The following is a 16,526-nucleotide window of genomic DNA, read 5'->3' on the forward strand; positions in this document are numbered from 1 at the left end:
AATTAACTTGGATGGTATAAAAACGAAACTCTTTTTTCATCGAATTCGTTAAAATTCAAATTTATTAAACAGTAATGTCGTTACCCCACTTCGTGATTCTTTATCCAATCAAAATGGATTTGATCTATGTCGCTAAGCGAATAAAATCATTCGAATGAAGAGATATCTGCAGTATTCAGTCATTCGAAAGACGTATCTATGCACGGATGAAACATGCGAAGTATTAATATACTCACTTTGTTACTTATCGTATTTATTATTGGAGTTAATACGAGTGATAGTATTGGAGAATATAGGTAAGTAATTCTTTCTATTTTTTAGATAAAATTTATAAATAATTTTTAAGCAATTTATAAAAAAATAAAATAAGGAGACGTGTGGAATTAGCGTTTTAAATTTGAACGATTATAATTCAATGCAAACAGTTTTCTTTGAAAATTGACAAACAGACGGCAAGAGAAAGAGAGATTTGTTCCATTTTAACTTGTATAGTGAAAGCAGCAGGTAGATACATACGCGTACGTGGCACCTTATTCATCTACATCATAGGTGATATTAAACAGAAAATTAAATGAAATTGAACACGAAAAAAATGTACTATTATCTCGAATCGTAAATCGTAAATTTTCTAAATATTATAGTTTAAAAGTTATTAATAAATTCACGTTATAATAATTGTTAATTTTTGTTATACATGTATATTTTTACACATGAATAGATATATAATATATATCTTCATTTTTATTTTATTTTATTTATTTGGTTTATCAGTTAATGGCAGAAACAGTATTCTGATTTTTTTCTGAAAAGAAAAATGTTTTATTTTATCTATTTGGTTTATCAGTTAATGGCAGAAATAGTATTCTGACCTTTTTTTCTGAAAAGAAAAATGTTAAAGTTATATATCTTTGAATATATCTGAAGAAGGAGAAAAGAAGAAATCGATTAATTTTGATCACAGTTCACTATGGCATTATAAGTGCGAGGGTGGTCTCTGTAAGAAGGAGTTAATCACAAAGGATGTAACTGAACCCATTTCATTGGAAGTATGCGAACTGTTTTGTGGTGCATCCAGTTCTCTGTGGCCAAAACCAACTGGTCACCTGTCTTTGAGCAAGAATATGGTTCAGCTTAATCCAGATAAGATTTTATTAGGCGATGTACAAACTGGGACACAAATTGAATATCTTTTTAAAAAGAATATACTTTTATTAAGAAATATCGTAAAGAACATTGGCGGCAAATTAGCAAATGATGGCGGGGTGGGCATGCTTATTCAATGTAAAGGTTATCTCGAAGATAACGACATTAAATTGACCTTGAACACGGACGAAAGCTACAATTTAACTGTAACACAAACGGATAAAACGGTGAGCGCGTGGTAATCCTTCCACAAAAAGCTTTGTTTGTCGTTCAGTATAATTTATATATATTTCATACGTTCGTAATTAATAACAGAAAGAGAAAGAGGAATTTAAATAACACTAAAAATTAACTGTAATATAGTAGGAGGGAGATGAAGTGAGATAATCAGAGAAGGAAAGATCGTATCCAGAACGTTATTTCCATAACATATTACTAATACATATTTATGGTTTTATACGTGAAGATAGTCCAGTACTTCGGAACAGGTTTTCGATTTTCTTTGTCGACGAACTTGAATTATTAACATAATTTTATACTTAACAAAATAATTTATATATCCTGCTAAATAAGTACTCAAATATATATGTAATATAAAACATATAATTACTCTTGTTTTTTCTTTTTCTTATTTTATAATATATAGCTATTGGAAGTAACGATTATAGCGAAATCATATTTTGGTGTACGACATGCTCTGGAAACATTGAGTCAGTTGATCGTTTTCGACGATTTACGGAATCAGATTCAAATTCCGAATGAAATAGTGATCGTTGATGGCCCTGTGTATCCTTACCGTGGCGTGTTATTGGATACTAGCCGAAATTTCATTGACAAGGCAACGATATTGCGAACGATCGACGGCATGGGCATGTCCAAATTAAATACGTTGCATTGGCACATTATCGATTCTCAAAGTTTTCCCTATGTTAGCAAAACATGGCCGGAATTTTCAAAATTTGGCTCTTATGCAGCTGACAAGATTTACAATCAAGAAGATGTGAAGGAAATTATTGAATACGGCCTTATTCGCGGTGTTAGAGTACTACCGGAATTTGATGCTCCCGCCCACGTGGGAGAAGGGTGGCAATGGGTAATTGAAATTCTTTATTATCTTTTATTTTATGCGCTTTAACGAAGAAAAAGGAATTAAAAGCAGAAGTTAAAATAAAAGAACAAGAAGCAGATGAAGAATGAAAAGCAAATGAAATTTTGATGATTCTATCGCTTTCAGATTGGAAATGATACAGTTGTTTGTTTCAAAGCAGAATCCTGGAGAAATTACTGCGTTGAGCCACCTTGCGGTCAATTGAACCCGATTAATGAGAAAGTATACGAAATTCTCGAAGGAATATATAAAGACATGATACGGGATTTTCAACCAGACCTGTTTCATATGGGTGGAGATGAAGTGAATATAAACTGTTGGAATTCTTCAGCCGTTATTAGAAATTGGATGCAAACTGTACAAAATTGGGATCTATCAGAATCAAGTTTTTACAAGCTTTGGGATTATTTTCAAAAAAAGGCAATGGACAAGCTGAAAATCGCTAACGATGGAAAGGAGATACCTATCATTTTGTGGACTAGTGGCTTAACCAACGAAGAAAATATTAAATATTTGGATCCTAAGAAGTATATCATTCAAGTATGGACAACCAAAGATGATCTTAGTATTGGTAGATTGTTACGAAATAATTTTAAATTAATTATTTCTAATTATGACGCTCTCTATCTAGATTGTGGGTAGGTAAATAAGTATTTTCAAGTTATTATATTATTAGTAGTATTATAAATTATTAATATACTCGTAATTAACAATTTAATATTAGATTTTGGCATCCTCCACTTTCTATTTTGCTTATGCTTTTTCTTTTAGTTTCTCAGCTTGGGTAGGCGAGGGTAATAATTGGTGTTCTCCTTACAAAGGATGGCAGATCGTTTATGACAACTCTCCTCTGAAAATGATCAAATTGCAACATCTCGAGAATAAAAAACATCTTATATTAGGTAAATATTTCTTTTTACTTTGAAATGCAAAGATTATATTATTATACCTACAATGTCCGATTGGGCTTCTTTTGTACATTTAAGAAGTAAGCGGCTTATTAAAGAGAAAAATTTAGCCATGGTGATGTCACACAACAATTATATACATATATAGTATAGGCATATCTTTGTGTTGTAACAGGAGGTGAAGTAGCTCTTTGGACGGAACAAGCCGATAGCGCGTCAACTGATACGAAAATTTGGCCTAGGTCCGCAGCATTTGCTGAGAGATTGTGGGCAGAGCCCAATTCAACTTGGATTCATGCTGAATATAGAATGCTGAGACATCGAGAACGATTCGTAAAAAGAGGAATCTCTGCTGAGACCTTACAACCTGAATGGTGTTTGCGAAATCAAGGACACTGTTACGCATAATCTGTCCTTAAAAAATTAATGAACAAAATCGTTTACTTCTTTCTTTCCTTTCTTTTTTTCTCTTTTTCTGATCCTATCGATTTTGATTAACACTTCAATTATATATGCATAATGTGTATTTGCTTATATGTGAATATATATAAACATATAATTGTTTGTTTATATAACAGTATAACATTAAATAATTCATAATTTTATCACGTGTATTCATAATTTATTCACTAATGACATTACTAAGTAACAAGTATAAACTTACGTTATACTCTTACTTTTTTTGGCTCGGCTTTTAGAATGAACAAAGTGACTGTTCCTCTATCTCTTTTCTTTCATTACATTTTCCGTTTCATTTGCATCTTTAGATTTTGTCTGACCTAAGTCAAACATTCCTAAATTAAGTTTCTTCTTTGTCGTCGAATGGTGTTTTTACGAAATATGTTATTAAAGTTCCTTTTCCTTTGACATAAGTAGGGCCTCGACACGTCAATTCATAACCAGCGGCGATTAGAATCTTGGCTGTATCTTCAGTAACTTGAAGTTTTCCCATTTCTCCGCAACTATCCATTCTTGATGCTACGTTTACGGTATTTCCCCAAATATCGTATTGAGGTTTTTGTGCTCCGATCACCCCTGCTATTACAGGTCCATGATTTAAACCTATAACGAAAGAAATTTTGTTATAAAACCAACTAGATTATACATGTATACTAATAGTTTTTTCTTCCTTAATAATAAGTTTTTTCCTCCTTTCTCTCTTGAGGTAAACTTTTTGAAAAATGTAATATATTTTTGTATTTATTAAATGTCGTCCTCCCTCTCTATTATATTGTAGTATCGGAGAAAAACTCTGGGGAAAATTCCGATGAACTACAGGTAGAAAAAAATAAAAGTGTTGACGGGCCCGGAACAATGGGAATCCCGATGGGCCATATACCCGTGCTGCTTTATGACATTGGGTAATTAAAAGGTCATCCACGTCTGTGGAACACATGTGCGTGCTAGGAATACCAAAACTGTGGTATATAAAGCAAGTTGTGAGTTGAGTTGCGAATTATCAATTTAGCTGTCTTAGTTATATCACATTACTGCATTAAGTTCACGTTAAATAACCATCGTTTCTGTTTAAATCATAATAAATAAATCCATAAAGATCAGCAACCAATGATTTCTACAATATTTTCTTGTTTATTTTACAATAAATTATTTATCAAATCTCTTTTTTTGTATACTTCTGGCAGATCAACGTTACATACACACAATATAGGTTCGTATTTATATTTTTGAAGGAAACTTACCCATTCTTAATTTAAATCTTTGAAAAGATTCCTTGTTGATTTGATCGAGGATTGTCATCAAAGCAAGAGCAAATTCAACGAGAATGATTATATTATGATCTTGTTTTGAAAGTTCCTGAAAGTAGAAAATGTCTAATTTTGTGTAATTGTTTAATTGAAATTTCGAAAAATACCGTTCATATTGTACTATCGTAACGTCAAAATTTATTTTTATTTATTTGTTGAAATTACAATCAATTCTCGCGTTGACAATTTTCAGTAATTTTTCTGGCGTGGCGCAGTGACATGGCTGTTTATTTACAATAAGTTAATACTTGTTATAGATAGGTATAATTTGTAGGTATTATAAGTAAGTGCATATGCTTAATTTGGATAACTAAATGAATCTAGCGTTTAGGTCTAGCGGGTAGTGCCTCTTCAGCCTGCGAATCTGGTCCGTCGTGTCAAGTAGTCCAGTGATTAGGGGGTTTCGGTGTTTGTTGACTCTTTTGCTATATCTGTCGCTGTATTTTGCTATTTCCTCTTTGACTGTGGGTATCTTGAGGTCGCGATGGATGGTTTCGTTGGTAACATACCAAGGTGCGTCTATTAAGGATCTTAGCGTTTTCAATTGGAATCGTTGTAGTATTTCGATGTTGGAGTTACTTGCTGTTCCCCATAGTTGGATTCCGTAGGTCCAGACAGGTTTTATTACGGTCTTGTACAGGGTAATTTTATTCTGTATGTTTAGTTTGGAGCGTCGGCCCGTGAGCCAATAGAGTTTTTTTAGTTTGTCCTTTAGTTGCTTCCTTTTATCTGAGATGTGTGTCTTCCACGTTAGTCTCCTGTCCAGGGTCATGCCCAGGTATCGGACTGAGTCCCTTCTAGGAACTGTTGCATTGTTGATGGTGACCTGGGGGCAGGTTTGTTTTCGGAGCGTGAAGGTTACATGTGAGGATTTCTTTTCGTTGATTTTGAAGCCCCATTTGTGAAACCACTTTTCCATGGAGTCCAGACTTCGCTGGAGAATGGATGAGGCTATTACCGGGTCTGCGTGGGTAGCTAACAGCGCTGTGTCGTCTGCAAATGTCGCTATTGCTATCTCGTTTGGTATAAGTAAGTCGGCAGTGTAGATGGAGTACAGTAGGGGTCCGAGGACACTACCTTGGGGTATGCCGGATTCTATTGGGAATGTTGCGGAAGTGGCGTCTAGGCATTTAACCATGAATTGTCTATTGGTTAGATAGGATTTTAGGATGGAGTAGTAGGGGTGAGGTAGGATCTTTTTAAGCTTGTATAGTAGCCCTTCATGCCATACTTTGTCGAATGCCTGTTGGATGTCTAGGAAAACCGCTGAGCAATATTTTTTCTTTTGTAACGTCAAAATGAAAAGGAAATGTATTCTATTTGACTGAAAGACCGAAGGCATTTTGATGGGCCTATTGAAGTGTCCCGAACCTTTCGATCTGTCGGCACTTACGCTTTATAACCTGCCCCCAGGTCACCATTAACAATACAATAATTCCTAGCAAAGACTCAGTCAGATACCTGGGCATGACTCTGGACAGGAGGCTAACTTAGAAAAATCACATCACAGACAAAACAAAGCAACTCAAGGACAAACTCAAGAAATTCTATTGGCTCACTGCCCGACGCTCCAACTTAAGCACACAGAACAAAATTACCCTCTACAAGACCGTAATAAAACTTGTCTGGACCTACGGAATCCAACTATGGGGAACAGCAAGTAACTCCAACATTGAAATACTTCAACGCTTCCAATCCAATAGACAATTCATGGTTAAATGCCTAGACGCCACCTCCGCAACATTCCCAATAGAAGCCGGCATACCCCAAGGTAGTGTCCTCGGACCCCTACTGTACTCCATCTACACTGCCGACCTACCTATATCAAACGATATAACAATAGCGACATTTGCAGACGACACAGCGCTCTTAGCAACCCACGCAGACCCGGTAATAGCCTCATCCACTCTCCAGCGAAGTCTCGACTCCATGGAAAAGTGGTTTCACAAATGGGGCTTCAAAGTCAACGAAAAGAAATCCTCACATGTAACCTTCACGCTCCGAAAACAAACCTGCCCCCAGGTCACCATCAACAATGCAACAGTTCCTAGCAGGGACACAGTCCGATACCTGGGCATGACCCTGGACAGGAGACTAACGTGAAAGACACACATCTCAGATAAAACGAAGCAACTAAAGGACAAACTAAAAAAGCTCTATTGGCTCACGGGCCGACGCTCCAAACTAAACATACAGAATAAAATTACCCTGTACAAGACCGTAATAAAACCTGTCTGGACCTACGGAATCCAACTATGGGGAACAGCAAGTAACTCCAACATCGAAATACTACAACGATTCCAATCGAAAACGCTAAGATCCTTAATAGACGCACCTTGGTATGTTACCAACGAAACCATCCATCGCGACCTCAAGATACCCACAGTCAAAGAGGAAATAGCAAAATACAGCGACAGATATAGCACAAGAGTCAAGAAACACCGAAACCCCCTAATCACTGGACTACTTGATACGACGGACCAGATTCGCAGACTGAAGAGGCACTACCCGCTAGACCTAAACGCTAGATTCAATTAGTTATCTAAATTAAGTAATATTCACTTATTTATAACACTTACTTATAAATTATACTTATCTATAACAAGTATTAACTTCGGTAATAGCCTCATCCACTCTCCAGCGAAGTCTCGACTCCATGGAAAAGTGGTTTCACAAATGGGGCTTCAAAGTCAACGAAAAGAAATCCTCACATGTAACCTTCACGCTCCGAAAACAAACCTGCCCCCAGGTCACCATCAACAATGCAACAGTTCCTAGCAGGGACACAGTCCGATACCTGGGCATGACCCTGGACAGGCGACTAACGTGGAAGACACACATCTCAGATAAAAGGAAGCAACTAAAGGACAAACTAAAAAAACTCTACTGGCTCACGGGCCGACGCTCCAAACTAAATTTACAGAATAAAATTACCCTCTACAAGACCGTAATAAAACCTGTCTGGACCTACGGAATCCAACTATGGGGAACAGCAAGCAACTCCAACATCGAAATACTCCAACGCTTTCAATCGAAAACGCTAAGATCCCTAATTGACGCACTTTGGTATGTAACCAATGAAACAATACACCGCGACCTCAAGATACCCACCGTCAAAGAGGAAATAGCAAAATATAGCAACAGATACAGCAAAAGAATCAACAAACACCAAAACCCCCTAATCACTGGACTACTCGATACGACGGACCAGATTCGCAGGCTGAAGAGGCACTACCCGCTAGACCTAAACGTTAGATTCATTTAATTATCCAAATCAAGCATATGCACTTACTTATAATACTCATAGATTATAAATTATATCTATCTATAATAAGTATTAACTTATTGTAAATAAACAGCCATGTCACTGCGCCACGCCAGAAAAATTACTGAAAATTCTCAACGCGAGAATTGATTGTAATTTCAACAAATAAATAAAAAAAAAAAAAAAAAAAAAAAGTATTAACTTATTATGAATAACCAGCCATGTCACTGCGCCACGCCAAAAAAATTACTGAAAATTCTCAACGCCAGAATTGATTGTAATTTTAATAAATAAATAAAAAAAAATCTTAGCTCCTTATTGTAGTATCGCGGAAAGACTGTTTCAGAAAGACCCGACGAAATATATACAGTGTTGCGATAAAGCGTAAGTGCCGACAGGTCGAAAGGTTCGGGACATTTCAATAGGAACAATAGCAAACGCGCCATGGTAAGTTAGAAACGAGGACATTCGGAAAGACCTGGGAATACCAACGGTCAAGGAGGAGATTAACAGAAGTGCAAGAAGGTACAGAGAAAAAATAGCAACGCACCCGAACCAGCTGGCAGCGGAAACGGTCGGCGCAACAAACATAAAGAGAAGACTAAAAAGGAAACACCCAACACAGCATCGTCTCCGAACAGCACTGATTTTCCATCCTTCGAACAGTCAACATCCTTTGACCGGGAATACACCCGTAGATCAGTCACTCACTCATCTTATACATACGCACCAGCGTAACTATTTTCTTTACAAGTTGTTAGAATAAACGCGGCGTCGATTAACCGAATCGTAGCGAGAATTTACGCCTCCCGCTGACGCATTTTCCTAGCGACTGCGTCTCTCCGCGAACGGTCGTAACAATCGATGTGCATTTTTACCTTTTCATCAATATCTTCTTTCCCTGGACTAAGACCAGAAGCCAACATATAGGTGCTACCGATAGTTTTAATTTTTTCGATTCCAGAAAATTTTGGCTTAAGCAACAATTTGTCAAAATCACATATAATTTCATTTAGAAGCCTCAGACATTCCAATCCTTGTTTATTTATGTCGGTTTCATCATAGAATTCCTTATAATTTGGAATGGATGCAAACATTACGGCAATACTGCTGTATCTTTCATGATAAAGATCCTATGGGAGAATTTCTAAGCTTGAGAAACATTTTTACTCGTTTACTGTTGTTGCTGTTTAAGTAGCGAGATGTTAAATGTTCACCTGAGTTGCTCTGACGTTCGTTAAAAAATGCTCTGCTACATGAGCAGGTAGTATGTTTTCGAGAAGAATCTTGTTAATACCTCTCATAGTTTCTACCTCATCCTGTTCTATTTTCAGTTTATTTTGCCATAGAAAATCAGTTCTCGAAGTATATTCAATCTGTCTATCCAAAATGTGCAGCACGAGGCATACAAGTGCAAGTAAATAACAAATTGTGAATAAATAATGAATGCGATAATGTCTGCGAAATAAGTCAGGTATATAGGTATAAACATTACAATTTGTTGTATACATACACATATGTATACATATAAATAAATAAACACCGACATTGAGATTTCAATATTTTTTATATAATTTTTAAATAGTATAATTATTTCTACTTACTCGACGGTCTCGATCGCATTATACAATCGTGCGACTGGTGCTTGCGAAAACACAAATACGATTGTTGTTAGAGAGAGAAACATTGTGCAGAATTTTAGCAAAAAATCAACACGTAAATGTGTCCAACCTACGATTAAGGACATCACCGCAGTATATATATATAACTGAAAAAGGAAGAAGAAAATATCCTTTGTGAATAAAATAACGCTTTTTTGTACTGTATCTGTATACACAGTTAGTATTACATAATCTCGAATTTTGATGTTATTTAATCAAGAACTATTACAATGGGAAGTTAATACACCTAGTTAGTCTAATCGTAAAAAAGTATGTTAAAGTTAACTTTTTTCATGTACATATTTATGTATAAATATTGATACGTACTGGTACGATGACATCGTATTTGTTTGCCTGTTCGATATCGTTCAACAATATACTAAGAACGCATGACGTGATCGTTAAAACGACCGTAATTAAGTATACTGCTATTCTGACTTCCCTGTTCAAGGATAACCAACTTCGTATATTGTTCCCATCGATTCTGGTTTTAATATTTGACCAACATAATATGGAAAAAATGGATAAACATGATAAAACAGGTAGAAAACAACTGTAAACTGTGATGCTCCTGTAATAAAAATTTCTATGTGTAACGATCTATACAGGGCGCGTCCGGAATCGTGATACAATTGCCGAAACTCATAGCGAAAAAATAAATTGAAAACGAAGAATAAAGTCTTTTTGTATAAGGATTTGCTTTTTGAGAAAAGTAACTGAAAATTTTCCTGGTACACAGTAAGTATATTCTTATTTCCCTTTTGCAGGTATATACACACGTGGTCGTTTTTGGTACGGTAACCGTCAATGACATAGAGGAGATACGTACATTTCCGATCGTCTAAATTACTACGGCGATACTGCTACAATATAGGATGTATGTATATAATCGATGACATTTCTCTTGAGTCAACTAACGGGAGAATCATCCTTTATGATACTTATTGTCGACTTGTATATATGTATTTGTTTCATCCCGGAACGGAACAAGCAAAAGAATGTGTTAAGTCCTCTTGACAAAGCTTATAACACAATCACAAAGGAAGACTACTTTTAAATAGAGATCTCATGTTGTATTCAGGCTGCTTAAGAGCAGTTATAAGCCATTATTCGCGAGTGAGCACTCTCCTGAGCAAATAGGATTCGTTTTTCGCTAGAGCGACCAGACTATCGGCGAAAAATATGCAGCTGTTCGTGAACAGTCTGTCAGTCTGGATGCAGTATTAAAGCATATTAGGAGTAACAAGTATTAATTTTTTCAAAATTTTTATTTTTTGTCACGCTTAATAGCCGAAGACGTGTTATCTCGGTATTTAAATTCCGAAGAATAATTTAGAAACAATGAGCACTTCACATCAATTCTAGTATCGTCCCACCTTTATTAGGATAAAACACGCCAAAGCCAAATGGGAAGGTTGCCGTGAACATTTTGTACAACAATGAATCAACATACATCCTAAATTAAGCTCAAACATTCCAAGTACATCGCGCGTTTTTTGAATTTTTTTAATCATATATATTCTTTTATCAATACGAGGAAAATCGAATAATAAATTAGTCGGTTAGTAGGTGCTTACCTCGGTAAATACATAATTTGAATGGCGAAGATCATAGCATAAATAATAGTTGAAGCGAGGAGATACCACGGATATTGTTCATCAATCTGTTGGCGGTATTGAAGTTCTTGGTTTTGATCATAAAATCGATAAGTGAAGGATGACATGCCTTCGTTGCTCTGACACCATTTTCTATTGTGATGAACACGCATATGAATATTGAATATTGGATATGTATATATGTAGTGATGGTTAATTTATGCCATATATGTATGTATGTATGGGTATAGTGCATGATATTTATAAAAACGAAAAATAAAGAAAAAGATAAACTCACCTTATATCGAGAAAACAATTAGAATTACTATTTACGAAAAGATTCGATTCAATCATAGCGATGCTCTATAAGAGACAAAGAGACACATAATGCGTTAATTCCTATAGTTCAAATTCTTGATTTAATCATATCTCATTGCATTAATACAAGAAAGGACTAATTTTCCTTCTTTAGATTACTAACTAATTACTAACTAATTAAAAACAATAAATTGAACGACAATCAGTTATTTGCTTACCGTTAGGCCAATATTCTTAGCAAGCGTAGCTTCTACAACGTTGGCGAAAGGTTTATCAGCACCCCAACTTTCAACATATTTTGTCATTTTACTGCTTGGTCTTGATCTGCTCAAATATAGAGATGAAAATTATTTTACTATGTGTATTTATAGCTTGTTTTCTTCTTTTCTTCCGTTTTCCTTTCTCTGTTTCTTTTTTTTCTTTTTTTTTTTTTTTTGAGTGACAATTATCGAAATATCAAAAGAAGACGTATACAAATGATACTTTCTTAGCCTTTTGAACTCAGTTAAACATTACTCATTAGTGGTTAATACAGAAGGTATGAAGAAGAAGAATGTGATCATCATTTTAAAAGCTAAAAATGAACGATCCTGTTACGACATTAGCTATCTATTGACAGTGCACTAATTTCATTCGGGTTAGAGAATTATAATTACATTTAAAGCCAAATTTAAATGCGGGAAGGTGGCATTGTTACAGCATTGACACAGTTTCCATACGTGAATAGACCGAAATATCGAAACTGAACGATGTGCCGTGTTCACCTGGACGGTATGGAGACAGCACTGCGTTCGCGCTCATCATCCGTGTGATTTTCTTGGTTGGCTTTCTACCATAATACAAAATAAATCATTATGCATCAGATTTGGTTAACAAATTCAATAACTCGAACCAATGTTCGAAGTATCATTATTAAAATAAAATCAATCAATCAGATTGTAATTGAATATTCTACTGCAGTAATCGATGGTAATTGAATAATTATTTTTTCTCAATACTCGATTGTTTTACCGATTTTGATACATACACGACATTTTTACCTTAATTTTTAGTTTAATTTAATCTATTGAAATTAATTTAAATCTTATGCACAGAGCATTAATTTTTGTATCACGAATATCAATGGAAAATTCTAATTTGTGATTAAAATGTCTATTAATAATGATACTGATGGAAGAAGAGGATTTAATCTCACCTTTGGTGGTACTATCAAAAAAGTTTCAATATTGTGCTGGGCAAGATAGCTCTCTCGCGACCCTCCATTGCCAGGTTCCACTTCGAAGTGATTTCCAAGATGAAGCAGGGTAGCTTTAGTTATATGCACTCTCCTTGAAAAAAGGAAAGCTATTCGAAAGTAACTTATAATACTTATAAATTATACCTATCTATAATAAGTATTAACTTATTGTAAATAAACAGCCATGTCACTGCGCCACGCCAGAAAAATTACTGAAAATTCTCAACGCGAGAATTGATTGTAATTTCAACAAATAAATAAAAAAAAAAAAAAAAAAAATTCGAAAGTAAAGACATTTCCCTCGTTCCAACAAGCGAAGTATATGATAACTAGAATAAATTACCCCGGTAAACCACCGCTCTCCATATGATTTGCCAGTGTAACATCATCACTCCAAACGTCAAATTGCCATTTTCGTAAACCAAGTACACCGCATAGCACGTTTCCGGTGTGTATTCCTATTCGCATATCCACGTTGAATCCCGTTGCTTCGCGAACGAATCTAAAAAGAGGAACGATCGGTTATATTTGTATCATTCTAGCATTGCGGAGAAAGACCAGCTTATCTTTTCTTCTACCTGATAGCATCTATCATTTGTAATCCCATAGTCACGCAATTGTACGCATGATTCGGTCGAGAAATGGGTAATCCTGAAACGCAGTAGTAACAGTCACCCAGGATTTTGATTCTCATGCATTGATTTTCCTAAAAATGGAAGTTTGTGTTTTTTACTCAAACATTATTAGATTACGAATTTAAGTTACGATATTTCAGTAAGATAGCAGACTCATTTTGTGCGATACTGAATAATAGGAGATGATCCAATAAAAAATGATCGCGACTTTACCTGAGCGATTTGATCGAATCTTCCGAATAGTTCGTTCAATATCTTTACCAAATTCGAGGCTGACAATTGTTCTGAGAGCGGTGTAAAATTAACAATGTCCGCATATAAAATACTGAAAGAGATATCATTATTCTTTCTACCTATTTTACGTTTGACTAATACTAATACTAGTACTAATGAAAATAGTATTTGGTTCCATCCTTTAACTTACCTAACATTGTTATATCGTTGCACGTACATTTCATGGAATCTAGTTTGCGTATGTTTACGAGCCTCTTGACACGCATCCGCCATTTTCAACATAATGCTTCTTTTCACCTGTCTCAATTTTATTTAACAATGTCCAATATACTTGAACGGACAATCAACAATAGTAATGTTTTATCAGAGGAAAATACAAAGCTTACCTCAGCTGCAATATAAGCCGGAATAACACTCAACAATAACTGTTCTTGTTGTTCTCTTTCACATTCTAACTTTATTCTGGATTCGATGACTGTTTTTGTTCTAGAAAACGTTCTATTGTGCGCTTTTGTAGTTAGGATGCTATAATACGATCCCGACAAAACTGCAGCAAACAGAAAGACGATCTCGCTGCATGTCTAAATTAAATGGCAAGGAGAATGATCAAATAAGTAGGCCCGAATATGGAAACAAAGTAAATGAAGATACAAAAAATAAAGTAGTATAATAGTAGTAGAGGATATGCTAATTTAAACAGGCAAACAGGTATACCGCCATACCTCGACTATTTGATAGTAGCTCGAGTGATCGAGAAGCACGAATCGCATGCCTAAATGAATAACAATTAGCGTAATTGCAAGAATCGTTGGTGTTTGTCGACTACCTCTCGGTAGTACAGCGATCATTGCGTGAACTGCGATAAACAAGGGTACCGAAGCACGCACGATTATAATTCCAACACCTAAAGTAGCAGACGCAATAAAGCCAATGAGAAGTCTAGCTTTAGCGGATGCTAACGTGGACGGTAGTTGCGTTATTAGTAGTAAACTTAATGAAGAGAATAATAATATCGTCAAAGTCGATATAGGGACAGTCGCTTCAGTTAAATCCTGTAACAAAACGAAACAAGTGGGCTAAGAATAATTTTAAGTTTTTTCTTTCTATTTTAGACTTTGGATACATAATATGTATACATACGATTACTTGTGGGTATATAGTAACAAAACCAAGTATTGTAAGCTAAATATACAATAACTATGTATTTTACGTACGTACTCGTGTATACATATTTATTTCCCCTTGTTACGCTAAATAGTTTATGAGCGATAAAAAGAGTACTCAGTTGAGTTACGAAACTAACGGTTTAGCGCTATTTTAATGTTTCGTAGGGACGCATTAAATTTACCTGATAGTTAGGAACGCAGAGAATTCCTAGAGCGGGAATCAAGGCAACGACAGCAACGAGGAGAGTTCCAGCATAGAGGGAGGCTGTTAATTTCCCCTCGTATTTGCTTCGCAGTTGTTTTAAATCCTCAATGTCGGCTTCTTTTGCCACATGTTTCTCTGATTTTTCTACAATATGTCCATATATTGCATATATTAATTACTATTACTACTAAGGTTGAGAAATAGTAATATCCAAGAAAGTTAGACAATTGAAAAATCTCTAACTCGCATTAAAAGCATCTCTATAAGCATCGAGAATCGAGAGCAATAGTATCGCATGTGTGTATATAGTATTGCATGCATGTACGAACATATACAATGTATACATAGGTATATACATAGGAATAATATGTATAGGTACAATACATGCATAATGCAAGCAAGTGGTATGTATGTATGCAAGTACACACTGCTAAGCGATGTAAGAGGTGTAAGATATCTAATCCCTCTCCCCATTACATTTTTTACGATCTTACAATTTTTAATTGTCTGTTTCATTTGAAACAAACCAAATCGACAAAAATTACTCAATAAGAAGGAAAAACAGAACATCTAACGAATTCACGGTTCTTTCTCTCAATATGCTTCTAGCTTTAAGAGTTGGCTGATTGCCAGTACGAGCTATTTCCGATCTATGTAACTCAACGGAAATTTAGTTGACTTTTTTCTTTATTGTTAGTCATGCGTAATGTTACCCTCGCAAAGAATCATGTTCGCGAATAGCTTAACAATAAATGTTATTAAAAGTATAGTTCACGTACAGTTCGAGCAAAATATATATCTATCTTAAATCGCAAATCTTTTTCTATTGTTTTATGATGCATTAACAGGCTCGGTTTTTTTATTCTACTTTATTTTTATGAATATATGAATATATGAATGTAGATTGATAGGATGAACATCATTAATGTCAGTACATGCACATTTTTATCTCAGTAAAGAACTATTTGTATATGTATCTAGTTTCCTACTTGTATTCGCCTCTATTGAACATGACATCATGTAAGCTTAGATCATTACCTTCTGCTGGCATAACACTGGTAAAATACTCCGTTTCTATTTCGTGTTTTAATTCTTTCGACTGCTTATTTTTCTCAGTCATTGAATATTCAATATTTCCCACTTCTTTCAATTTTTAATCGATCAATCACACAAAACAATTTTTGAGCGTTGCTCCGATAATTGTACAATTAGAAAGTGTAAGTGGATCACAAGGAAAAAATATAACTATTATACACTGCAACCTATTCGTAGTTCTTGCACTTTT

At 35.1% G+C, this 16,526-nt stretch overlaps 2 protein-coding genes and 1 long non-coding RNA gene across 5 annotated transcripts; 1 reads left to right on the top strand and 2 right to left on the bottom strand.

Annotated features, from left to right (window-relative positions):
- The first annotated feature begins 18 nt into the window (after window positions 1-18).
- On the top strand, window positions 19-3,764 carry LOC126865906 (chitooligosaccharidolytic beta-N-acetylglucosaminidase). Its single transcript, XM_050618865.1, has 6 exons — window positions 19-296; window positions 962-1,370; window positions 1,790-2,236; window positions 2,378-2,889; window positions 3,023-3,153; window positions 3,335-3,764. The coding sequence occupies exons 1-6, from the start codon at window positions 214-216 to the stop codon at window positions 3,565-3,567; spliced, it is 1,815 nt and encodes a 604-aa protein (XP_050474822.1). The 5' UTR covers window positions 19-213; the 3' UTR covers window positions 3,568-3,764.
- Window positions 2,913-3,353, bottom strand: LOC126865916 (uncharacterized). Its single transcript, XR_007689727.1, has 2 exons — window positions 3,205-3,353; window positions 2,913-3,101 (listed from the first exon to the last, which is right to left on the bottom strand). It is a non-coding gene; the product is annotated as an uncharacterized LOC126865916 (long non-coding RNA).
- LOC126865903 (adenylate cyclase type 2) lies at window positions 3,666-16,428 on the bottom strand. 3 transcript variants are annotated; one of them, XM_050618859.1, is made up of 19 exons: window positions 16,280-16,428; window positions 15,219-15,385; window positions 14,593-14,922; window positions 14,257-14,451; window positions 14,061-14,167; window positions 13,850-13,961; window positions 13,580-13,707; window positions 13,345-13,503; window positions 12,960-13,092; window positions 12,529-12,593; window positions 11,983-12,088; window positions 11,745-11,809; window positions 11,429-11,599; window positions 10,179-10,422; window positions 9,795-9,958; window positions 9,408-9,648; window positions 9,069-9,323; window positions 4,860-4,974; window positions 3,666-4,221 (listed from the first exon to the last, which is right to left on the bottom strand). In XM_050618859.1, exons 1-19 carry the CDS (start codon window positions 16,359-16,361, stop codon window positions 3,959-3,961), a joined length of 3,102 nt encoding a protein of 1,033 aa, XP_050474816.1. In that variant the 5' UTR covers window positions 16,362-16,428; the 3' UTR covers window positions 3,666-3,958. The 3 variants fall into 3 exon arrangements, with proteins under 3 accessions (XP_050474816.1, XP_050474815.1, XP_050474817.1); XM_050618858.1 differs by having other exon boundaries at window positions 4,111-4,542; XM_050618860.1 differs by lacking the exon at window positions 3,666-4,221 and adding an exon at window positions 4,549-4,682.
- Between the last annotated feature and the right edge of the window lie 98 nt (window positions 16,429-16,526).

The sequence above is a fragment of the Bombus huntii genome, chromosome 5, assembly GCF_024542735.1.
Source record: "Bombus huntii isolate Logan2020A chromosome 5, iyBomHunt1.1, whole genome shotgun sequence".
Lineage (NCBI taxonomy): Eukaryota > Metazoa > Arthropoda > Insecta > Hymenoptera > Apidae > Bombus > Bombus huntii.